This window comes from Carettochelys insculpta, chromosome 5 (genome assembly GCF_033958435.1).
Source record: "Carettochelys insculpta isolate YL-2023 chromosome 5, ASM3395843v1, whole genome shotgun sequence".
Taxonomy (NCBI): domain Eukaryota; kingdom Metazoa; phylum Chordata; order Testudines; family Carettochelyidae; genus Carettochelys; species Carettochelys insculpta.
In genome coordinates, this window is record NC_134141.1 from 81,921,619 (window position 1) to 81,934,019 (window position 12,401).

Here is a 12,401-nt window from a genome sequence, read left to right on the forward strand (position 1 = left end):
TTCATAAGGCATTACGTAATGTTTTATTTCACAAGTTGTCAGGATCTTATTTATACACTGACGTATACAGACATAATTTTCTGTCAGCACAACAGACATGTTTCACATCAGTTGTTAATCATCTGTAACAGTCTCACTTCCTTCCAAACTGAGGCAAAGGTGGAGGCACCTTAATATCTTGACCTTTTTCCAGCTTCTTCTCACAGTCAATCAGATAACTGACCCCATCAATGACAATTTGGACAAGCTCCACCTTAGATAGGAAATATACTGTTAAGTGAGGACAGTCCTGCCAAGAGAGCTAGTAGCTCCAAACAGGGCATATCTAAGTAGACCCACGGCTTCTATATGTCAGGATGTCTGTGCTGGAGGAGAATTGGCTACGTAATTCCCAGCATACATGGACCACTACCTAGAAGACATATCTTTGAAAGTTTTAAGGCCTCCATCATACACTTTACTAGGGTGCTGGACTGTTTTTATGGAAAATTTCTGTAGAATTCAATTGAAAAATTATAGCCCATCTATAGACTTTGAACCAGCCTGTAGAATGTAATAAAAAGTTACATCCCTTCTATAGTATGGTACAAGATGAATCAGAAAATTTAGGGGATGGCTATTATTCTCTGTTACAGATTGCAGGTTTAGGGACCCTTCATACAAATTTGTTGGTTTCATCCCTATCAAGTTCTATAGGATTTTTTGTTGGAGTCTTCTGCACCTCTGCTCTACCTCATAAAATTAAACTAAATCCAAGCTAGACTTTCGAGCTCATGGTTTTATAAAGTCCTGGGACTGTTGTTTCAATGTAATAAGATATTAAAGTGAGCAAAGTAGCTACTGCTGGGTTGTTTTGGGAATAGTAATGAAACATCTTTCAAGTTCTGAATGAGGAGTGTTTCCCACTTCCTCATATCAGTTGTCAGGATAGGACCACTCAGTCTACTTTACAGTCATTCTTTTACACCATGATTTCAGAATGGAGTCCTTCTGCAGTTGCCAATGAGGTAGTCTGATGCTACCTCATCAGGTGACCAACTGCCCCTTGGCAGAAAAAAAAAAAGCTTCCACTGAGTCTAACAAGAGTTCTACCTTTATAACAACTGTGATATCAAGCCCTTAATCCACATATCTTTACTAATAGGCCTGATTCTAAATTCATTGGCCTCATCTACACTTGCAAGTTCTTTTAGAAAATCAGAGCTTCCACACACAAAAAGCACTCTTTTGAAAGAGCACAGCTCTTCTGCCGGAAGCTGTCTTCTGCTCCCAGATCAGGAAGAGTCCCTCCTTTCAAAAGCTTCTTTCAAAAAAAAAAAAAAAAGCACATGTAGATGCTCCATGGGCCCTTTTTTTGAAAGAGCAGTCCCTATAGTGGCAGATTTTTTGATCCCTGGCCCGTTCTTTTGTCAGAGAAGGGCTATATGGATACTCTCTATTGAAAGCGTGGATTGCTTTTTTGATCCACTTTTTTGTGTGTGGACACACTCTTTCAAAAGAAGTTTTTTCAGAAGAGATCTTCCCAAAAATATTCTTGCAAAAGATCGCTGTTGTGTAGATGTAGCCATCTTGATTTTACACCAGGTGTAACTCCACTGAATTCAGTTGGGTTACTCCTGAGTAACACTGATGTAAGTGGAATCAAAATCAGACCCAGTGTCTTATCCCAAAATCAGCAGCAGAAATGCCCATTCCATACAGAAAACAACAAATACATTGGTGTGATCTCTTTAAAAACTATTGAAGAATGAAAAAGAATAGACATAGTGCTGCTGAGAGAGGGGAGTTTTACCAAATCCTGTGTTCTAGGTCCCCCGGCGTTATTAACCTTACAGCAGATAACAAACCACATAACTGATTTTTTAAAAAAATCTGCATGAAATGATTCATTAGCAACCTTTAACAACTGGTTCATTAAAAATGATTACCCAGACTAAATCCCAATGCCTCTTTATTGGAACAATAATGGATTTTGAAGGGATTTGTTCTTTACTATAAAGCATTTCAGTGGCCTTACAGTTTGTTTATTGTTTTTACAGACCAGCTGTGCTGGAAAATCAGAGATCTGATTTTGCAGCTGCAAGGATGAAAATAATTTTGTATTAAGTTTGCATTGACCACTAACTGAACCAAACAAAACCCAAACAGCTTTATGTTGCGCCGCTGGGGACATAATTCAGTTCTGCAAACAGGTTTATCACATAATGAAATCTATTTTATTATGTAATGAAAAATATATATTCTATAATAAAACATTTTTATTCTCTTGTGTGTGTTTGTCTTGTATTATTTAGATCGAAAGCTCTTCAGGATAGAAATGAATCAGAAAATCTAGGGGATGGCTATTATTCTCTGTTACGTATTACAGGTTTTCACTGGACCCTCCATACAAACTTGTTGGCTGAACTGTTCACACCAATAAGGAATTATAGGCTTAAAGCTATGTGCTTTTAAATCTATGTAAATCAACAATGCAATGTAAAGATTTTTATTTAGAGCAAAAAGCACAAATCAATTATTTCAAAATGTTACAGAGTTCATGATGAATTGCTGTTACTCAAATAATACAATCTATGTTACACATTTTCTACTTCTTTACATGTATAGCCAGGGCATAAAAGGTATGGCCCATGGGTTGCATCCATCCTACATACTGGGACCTCAGTCAGGCTCCCTGCCTGCTGCAACTCCAGGTCACTGGCGGTCTAATCTATACTTACCAGATGATCGACCACGGTGAGGTTGATCTTCTAGGATTCAATTTTGCCATGCATGTAAAGACACGGCAAAATCGATCTCTCTGGACTCAGCCATCAACTCCTGTATGCCGTGCTATTGTGTGGAGTAAGGAACATTAGTGCAAGCCTGAAAAGTCCATGACTACACTAGGTAAGAAAGTAGATTCTGATATGTTGAATCTAGCTACGCTAATGGCATAGCTAGAACTGCGAATCAGAAATCGACTTTCTGGCCTAGCGTAGATCTAACCTCAAAGTTTTCAACTGCTGGTGCCCTGTGCCTCTAGGGACCAAGTGCCACTTGCAAGGGATGAATGAGGAGATCTCGTGCACTGCTTCCAGCTGGGTGTGCCTGGCATTGAGAGGCACATCGCCCCGGCAGCTGGCCACTTTGAGTGGCCTGGGGCTGTGGCAGGCAGGAAGCCTGCTTGAGGGTCCCACTGGACTGCTGACCAGGAGCTGCCTAAGTAAGTGCTTCCTGGCAAAAGCCTGCATCTGCAACCTACTCCTTCTGGAGCTCAACTCTCTGCACCAGGTCATCACCTTCTTCTGCCCCAAGTCACTACCCAAATCCTCTGCATTTCCCCTCTGTCACAATTCCCTCCCAGACCCTGTCCTCCCTCCTGTCTCTCTCCCCCAGCTAGAATCCTTTCCTGCTCATACCCACTCCCCAACCCTGCATCACATTTCCTTGCCCCACGTCACAATCCAAATTGTCTACACCCCTTTCTAAACTCCCACTCCAGGTCAGACTCCTCTTCTGCTCCTATACCCCCTCCAAGACTCCATATCCCAATCTCCTGCTCCAGGCCACAGTCTCCTTCACTCAAACGCCCTCTCAGACCCCACACCCTCTCCTACTCCCCAGTGCCCTACCCCAAGCTCCCTTTTGCACCCAAACTCTGTTCCAGACCCCACAGACCCTACACCCCTTTCACAGAAAAGTGCATCCCTTGACCACTTTTCAAAACCTTGGAATGCCCCCCCCACAGCCGATTATTGTCCATTCCTGATGTATATGTGTAGCATTTTGTAATATATTTTTCATTCTTCTATACTTAGACCTTTCTCATGACCTTGTGTGTTTTGATTGACTTGGCGGGGGGTCAGTGATGCAAACATTTACACATGTGAGTAACTTTGCTTTCTGTGAATCCAAGCTGGTATAAAAGGTCATAGCTCCACTGAAGTCAATGACTCCACTGAGACTATGGCCATTTGCACAAGGTGAGTATCTGCCTCATTAAATTTAAAACTAGAAAAACGTATTACCTCTGATCGGCCCATGCGGTCTAAGTTGGAGATATCATACACATCTGCCACAGCTGCTGTGTCCACGCCACCAGTGCCACGTTTCTGCAGCCTCAGGTTCTCCAGAATCTTTGAAAACCTGGGATCCTAGCACAAGATCAGGGCTGTTGATTAACTGAAGTTAACGTACGTGATTAACTTAAAAAAAATTAATCACCATTTTAACTACACTTAAACAATAGAATCCAAATTAAAATGTATTAAATATTTCGGATTTTTTTCTACATTTTCAAATATGTTTACTTCAATTACAAAACAAAACAAATATACAATGCTCACTTTATATTTTTATTACAACTATTTGCACTGTAAAAAATAAAAGTAATAGTATATTTCAATTCTCATACACGTACTGTAATATAATCTCTTTATTTTGAAAGTGCAAGTTATACATGTAGATTTTTTGTTGTTACATATCAGCTCTCAAAAACAAAACCATGGAAAACTTTAGCACCTCTCAGTCCACTAAGTCCTAGTTCATGTTCAGCCATTCACTAGGACAACCAAGTTTGTTTATGTTTGCAGGATATAATGCTGCCCGCTTCTGATTTACAGCATAATCCAAAATGAGAACAGGTGTTCATACGTGGCTTTTGTAGCTGGCATTGCAAGGTATTTACCTGCCAGATACGCTAATATTTGCATGCCCCTTCATGCTTCAGCAACCAGAGGACAAGCTTCCATGCTGCTTAAAAAACAATGCATTACATTTGTGACTGAGCTTCTGAGCGGAGAATTGTATGCCTCTTGCTTTGTTTTGCTTGCATTCTTCCAAGTACTTCATGTTATTGCAGTCTCAGATGACCAAGCACATGTTATGCATTTTAAGAACTCTATCATTGCATATTTGACAAAATAGAAAGAAGGTACCAATGTGAGAGTCCTAAAGATAGAGTGCTCAACCCAATGTTTAAAAACTTGAAGTGTCTTCCAAAATCTGAGCGCAATGAGGTGTGGAACATATTTCCAGAAGTCTTAAAAGAGCACCACTCCCATGTGAAATCTACAGAAGCTGAACCACCAAAAAAGAAAATCAATGTTTTGATGGTGGCATCTGACTCAGATGATAAAAATAAACATTCATCAGTCCACCCTGGTTTGGATTGTTATTAAGTAGAAACTATCAGCAGCATCAGTGCATGTTCTCTGAAATGGTGGTTGAAGCAGGAGGGGAGGTCTGAATCTTTAGCATATCTGCATGTAAATATCTTGCAACGCTGGCTACAATAGTGTTATGTGAACCCCTGCTCTCACTTTCAACTGGCAGGTAAACAAGAAGCAGGCAGTGTTATCTCCTGCAAATGTAAACAAATTTGTTTGATCAATTGGATGAACAAGAAATAGGATTGAGTGGACTCGAAGACTCTAAAGCCATGGTCACGAACCAGTCAATTGCAATCAACTCAGCAATCCTGGGGCATCTACCTATCCATTGTAATCAACACTCAGCAGGCTCCGTGCCCACCCTGACCTCGTGCGTGGAAGCAGTCAGCACGGCCTGTGTCTGTTGGGGTGAGGGCAGAAGTCTGGGTGCCCTGCACCTGCCAGCAACCACTGACCACCCCCACTGGCTGAGACCTGTGTCCAATGGGAGGAGGCAGTGCCAGCAGAGGGAGCAGCATGCCTCCCCACCTTGGAACCACAAAGGCACATTGGCCCCTTCTGGGGACCTGAAGTTGCCAGCATTAAGTGCTGCCCAATGGGAGACTACACTGCAACTCCCAGCGCCCTTCCACAGCAGCACCCCATACCCCTCCCTGCTCCCCACATCCCAGCCCTAATCCCCCTCCTGAAGCCAGCATCCGTACCCCCTCCTAGACACTGCACCCTGCCCTAACTTGGTAAAAGTGAGGGTCAGGGAGAGCAAGCCATAGACAGAGAGAGAGAGGGCACGGAGTGAGTGAGCAGGGCTTCAGGGACAGGACAGGGATCAGGGAAAGGTAAATCTTGCCTTGCCCTAAAATTCAGAAAGTGATCATGGGTAAAAAGGTTTGGAGAGCACTGCTCTAACATTTTACATTGTTTTATTTTAAATGCAGTTTTTGTACACAAGGCTACATTTGTAAGTTCAACTTTCACGATAAAGAGATTGCATTGTAATGTGGGAATTGAAAAGAAACACTATTTCATTTTTACAGCAAAATAAGTAAAACAAGGTGCATGCTTACACACTTTGTATTCTGTGTTGCAATAGAAATGCATACATTTCAGAAAGCATTCAAATAAGTTAGTAAATAGTATTAATATTTTTATTTGCTTGACAGCTCTGATTTTTGTACTTCCACATTTTTTGGATACTCTAGCATTATATATTGCATTGACTCCCGGTAATACTTTTATCAGTTACTTCAACAGGTTCTCCAGAAAGGCTGGCAGGGATGGATACTTTCCTATGCCATAGGCATAGAGGCTGCCTGAATGGCTGTTGGGTGAAAAGATTCATTCATGTAACAAATACAGTAATTTAATGGATAAAATATGCACAATTTGTCAAAGTTTATCTCTGGGGGCCTCACAGTTACACATAAGATTAAGTACATTAATACTATGAATTGTCCTTTTCCATTTGTTCCTTTTTGAATCAGATGAAGAGCTGATTCATGTCACAGCCCTTTTAATGGCTTACATACCTTGCCGAGTTTTGGAAGTTTAACATGGACCCCAGCACGTAATCCTGTTCCCAGGTTGGAAGGACAGGTCAGAATATATCCTAAGCGTTCATTCCACATGAATTCCCAGCCCCGCTCTTTAATTAACCTTTCCACCTGCAGGTTGAAAAAAAAAACCCAGAAAATTGCCGCGTACAAGTGTCTCATCTTGTGACAGTATTGCTGAAATGCTTGCAGCTTTTCTTGGATTCTAATATTAAACCACATAATGCCAATTTCTCCCCTCAGTTATATCCACAAAAATCCATTTACAGATTCTTCTCCAGTGGAGCTGCACAGGTGCTAAGTGAAGGCAGAACTTGGTCCGTTAAGGATATAAAACAAACAAGGGTGTATATGACCCTGCGGTTGAGGTATAAATCTTTGCATTTGTCCAGCAGCTTTCATCTAATATTTTCAGTGAACTTTATAAACATTCTCCTATCACATGCACAGTGTTGTCATCTCATGTGAGTTTTATTGCAAATCGTCTGATATTTGATATTTTTTTTAAAGCCTAAATTTTGGAAACAGGTATCTCAGCTTTCATGTGAAATCCAATTAACTTTCTAGCTTTTGTGACTGTGGTGAAGAGCTGTAAATCATGAACCTTAAAGGGTCAAATACCAGCGAGCAAATAAAAGGACCCCACATTTATTTTTTTAAAAAATTATGGTTTTTCAAGTCTTGATACTTACATTTTTAATCTTTGAATTTGAAAGCACTGATAAACACTAGTGCAGCTCATGAGTAAGTCCATCAAATTCAATGCAGTTTCAGTGTAACTCTGATGTGAGACAAGAATCAGGCCTATAAATTATTCAAGGCTCACCACCCCTCAGAAGGGGTGGTATCCCTGTTTTGCAGATAAGTTTACTGACATGCAGACACAAAAAAGGACTTCCCCAAAAGGTCACATAAGAAGTCTATAATACCACGCTCACTTCTGGTAAGAGATATCTTGATTTTCTGGCTTCAGTTATTTGCCATGTGCCAGGGTAACAAAAGTTTCATGCCTGTGTCAAATGACAGGCATTAAAATTCACTGACGGCAGGATTTAGCGTCAATAGTAGAGCTGGGGAATAAAAACCAGGAATGATGCCATGATGCCTAAGCACTGAATTGCATTAACTGCTTGTACAACACTGTATGGTGGCCTGACTGCCTATGAAGCGGACATGGACTAGACACTGGGGATAGAACAGGTCTATAGAAGAGGAGGGGTATAAAGGCCTCTGTAAGTCACTTTTTGTGTTGGCTTGATCCTGTCACCTCTATGTACCAAGACAGTCACAAGTATATCAATTGGTAATAGCCCCCAAAAAAGCGATGCATCATCCACCGATTACTTGGGGTGCATCAGTGTTGTGGAATATCCTATTCTCTTGTCCAACTCCTGGCATGCTCTTTATGCCCTTGCATCAAGGAAAGGGGTGGAATCCTCACCTGCTCTGTTAAGACAGATTTGATGACCGGTCTTAGCTGGATTGTCTAGCTCATTGGATGTACTATATGTGATATCTTTCACACAGCATTTTAATGTAGATTTTTTCTTCATATTTATGTGTCTGATAAACTTGAAATAAAAAGCCTAAATAGATAGGTAACTCCTAAGTCCAGCATCTATAGTTGTAACTTCTGTATTTAAAAAGACTTTGCTAAACTAAAAATCACAGATTTCAATTTGCAGTTTTAAACCAACATAATCCCATTTCCCTATGTTACAATTTCAAAGAATTTTTAAGAATCCAATCAGTTTTTCACTGTTTGTTCTCCTTTATGTGTGTCTCTCATTAAATGAATGAAATCAGTTTCTCTTTTCTAACTGTAAATTTCATTTTCACATTCTTAGTTCTATGCATTTGGTGACAAACACTTTGAGATGGTTCATATTTGTTTACAAATAATTATTGCCAGTGAAATTAGAAAACAAGGCTGACTTTTTCAGTTGATTTTTAGACTTTATAAAACTTATAGCACAGTTGGGTTTGATGGGCTGTACATTTTAGCTACCAATATGGCAATGTGTGTCTTTACTTTCTTATCAAGTGGGGCATAATTTGCTTTGAGGTGTTTTTCATTTTTTTGCTAAAAATCATGAAAGGGAATTCAGTATAACCCATATCAAGGAGTCACACCACTTGCTAACAGTTAAACAAACTGGCTGAACTGTTACCTCTTTTAAACCACGGCAAAATCTTTCAAATACCCTTTTCATATTACCACCTTTCTCCATAGAAATCACTCTGGTATGGTCTTCTTCATTGATCCAGATCAGAAATGTTTTGTCATGATTATGCCTATTTGAGAGGGGAAAAAAATGGGATAAGCCTTCAGAAATAATTCTCATCATTCTCAGTTTAATTTCAGATCCTTCTTTTCCTGGGGTTAAGAATAAGACATATTGAGGTCTTTGTCTAGTTCACTCCCCTAATCAAAGTAACAAGTTTTCTGGCCCCTTGGTTCATAATGACAATGGTGCTTTTTGTTGATTACATTGCCATAGTATTGATGCTGCACTAGAAAGTACACTCTGTCTTCTAACAAGAACATGTCAGGAGGAACACACCACTGCGGAAGCAGGAACTGGAGAAGCAAAGTTCTTCACCTTTAATCATTGGGAAAGTTATTTGCTGATTTTAGAGCAGGTGAGAAAAATCTTACGTTTACAGGCTGCCTGGGGCCTGACAATGTGACCCTATTTTACTGTATTCTCATCTAATCAAATCCCAGTTCCATTTATATTACTTGGTAACACAGGACGGGCATATAAATTAAATTATGCGTTGGGAGAAGGCAGCTAAGTGTTGCTTCAAGACAGTACATTAATTAAAGATGCTGACTTGTCTTTCAAGATAAAGTGCCTGGAGACAAGGTATCCACTTTTTCTTCAAATTGATCAGTCATGGCCATGCTTTTAAAGTGACAAGAGGAATTGGGATCACTTTTGTGTGCTTTTCTCCATTTTCTCTGCCTTGGGATTAGTCTCTCTGAATCAGATAAATCGTGACCAATATATTGAAGTTTGTTCATACCAAAAGTAAGAATAATATATAGAGGCTTGACTTTCAGCCTGGCTTTTGATGGGCCTCTTTTTTCTGTACTTGAAATTTGCAGATACAAATAATTGCAGGTGAAAATGTGCCCTGGCCATTATTTATAGGTGAAATTAGACTTAAATGTCCAAGTAACTGCTTTCCCATTGCAATCCGTTATTTAGGATGTGATTTTCACAAGGGATTAGTGCTGGCCTAGCTTAGCTCCCATTGATTAGAAAGGGAGTTGTATCGCTGACTGCAAGGAGAGTAGGGAAGCCACTGTTGAGTGCTTTTGAAAATCCCACCCTGGTGAAATCCCAACCCTATTGAAGTCACTGGAGTTTTGCCAATGACTTCACTGGGGCCAGGATTTCATCCTTTGGCTAAATTGTCCTTACAGATAACTTTGCCTACAATTATTTGTATCTATAAATTGTGATGCAAGAAGAGACCAAGTTTCATAATTGTGGCTCACAGTGTCACTTTCCAGTTACAGCAAGGTATACTTCACATGGGCCGTGACTACAAAAATAACTTCAAAGTTGTTTACTTCAAAGTACAGCTTTGAAGTAACAGACTTCAAAGTTAAGCGTCTACACACACCCTACTTTGAAGTTAAACTTTGAAGTTGGGCACTACTCCATTCCCAGGAATGGAATAAGGACTTTGAAGTTGGGGAAAAAGTTAACTTTGAAGTAAGGGAAAGCAAGTGTAGACTCTCTGCAGACTACTTTGAAGTAGCACCTAACTTCAAAGTTAACTTTGAAGTTAGTTCCTAGTGTAGACACACCCATGCGGTATAAATTATATTTCACATGCAACATCTGCAAACACAGAACTGGTTTATTTAGGCGATGCATTGGAGAACCATGCATTATTTGAGTGTGATCTGTTCAGTTCACAATAATCCATGCACCCTTTCTTTACTTTTAGGTTTCTTCTAGCAAAATCTGTTTAAGATTTTGTTCTGGGCACCAGAAGCCTAGTCCAGTGTCCACTGAAATCAAAGACTCTCAAGTAATGAAGGTGGGGTTTGGACAAGGTTCCACGGGTTCTACTTAAAGTTGGGTTGGCTATTCACAGTATATTCTAGAGTCGCTGTCAAACATCTTCTGTTCAATTTTTTCTTGACACAATTTACAGAAACTTTTGCAGTGAAGCAACATATGCAAATTTTTTCCTCACAAAGATCTGCCTCACTTTAGAAGTCTATGAATTACATCTTCCGACAAATCTCAAGAAATCCTGGATATGGATGTGCTCATTAAGTAGCAAAACACATAATGATAAAAACCTGAAATCTAATGCCACTTCAATTTATTCTGAATGTGTGAAAGAATTCCTCGTCACGGGTCTAATAAAACCCTAACATTACATCAGCAACAAAATTGGATCCACTGATGTTATGGTCATTTGCTCTTTCTTATGCTAAATTTTTATTTATGAAGCAGAAGCTAAAATGTTAAAACAATAGTCTTATTGACATTTCCTTGTGTTACTGCTGATAATAATGATCATTGCATTAGTGGAATTTTTATGCATTATATTGTTTATCACTTTCTATATTTTGTGAAAAATGAATAAATTTTAAAATTAGCTAAGAATGCAGTCAGTATCAGGGAAAGGCAGCTGCAGAATTAGCACAAGCAAGAAGAGTGCTGTAATAAAATCACTTGCACATGATACAAACTTCCACACTTCACATGCCATACCAGATTCCTCTAGCATCAGGCCAGTCACGTGCCATCCCAGCACACGTTAGCAAAGGGGACACTGGCTTGTCAAAGAGAAAATGGTCCTGAAAGCCAAAACGTGAGAGAGGGAGAGAGAGAGAGAGAGAGAGAGAGAGAGGCACAACTGAATTCAGGGAAGTAATGGGTTTCTGCACATTTCACACTGCCAGGAAAGTCACTGATACACAAATAAATTGCATTAAGCTGAAGCTCCTTGGATGCAGATTGAAAGCGTTTTACTCAGGTGTGTTTCTAGGGATGGAGGCTTGGTTGATACCAGTTCTCACAGCTGCTAATTTTTGGCTGGATGTGATAAAGGAGAATTGTCTAGCTATGCTGAAAGGAGGACAGAAGAGAATGGATATGGTTTAATTAAGCTGCAACATATATTCTTAAATGTCTGTGAGTACCTGGCAAATAAAATTGCACAGTGAAGATATTTCCATAATGATTTCAATATATACCCATGGGGGCTCCTGTCAGCTCTCCCCTCTATCCATCCTAGTTCCCAGCCAACCTGCTGCTGGGGACACATCAATTAAGATTTAAGGTGGGCTATAAAACACAGAGGCAGGTTGGCTTTCTGCTATACCAGTCACAGGAGCCCCCAAACCTGGTTGCTACTCCTTTAAAGAATACCATCATTAAATCCTTATCAATTCATTTTATCCAATCACTGTATCTCTCACTTACAAAGTACCTGCCCCACGTTTGCATGATAAGTTGTAACATCACAGCCTGACTCCTGTTTCATGTTCATCCAACTAAATACCCCTAAATCCATTCCAGGGAAGATTGAAAAAAAAAAAACAAGAACACTTTGCCATGACCAATCTCACCATGAGGAGAAAATTCCTCCCCAGAGCCCTGAGAAAGGAGCGACTAGCCCAGTGCCTATAGTGGATCCTGAGAAAACCTAGTATTTCCCACTT

At 40.0% G+C, this 12,401-nt stretch overlaps 1 protein-coding gene across 1 annotated transcript in view; it reads right to left on the reverse strand.

Annotated features, from left to right (window-relative positions):
• The window catches only part of CKMT2 (creatine kinase, mitochondrial 2), a 40,727-nt gene continuing 28,326 nt past the window's right edge, over positions 1–12,401 (reverse strand). Inside the window, exons 6-10 of the mRNA XM_074995385.1 lie at positions 11,449–11,534; positions 8,875–8,998; positions 6,680–6,814; positions 4,011–4,136; positions 1–253 (exon numbers count right to left, since the gene is read on the reverse strand). Of these exons, the coding sequence (XP_074851486.1) occupies positions 134–253; positions 4,011–4,136; positions 6,680–6,814; positions 8,875–8,998; positions 11,449–11,534 (591 nt within the window). The 3' untranslated portion in view covers positions 1–133. The remainder of the gene's footprint in view (positions 254–4,010; positions 4,137–6,679; positions 6,815–8,874; positions 8,999–11,448; positions 11,535–12,401) is intronic.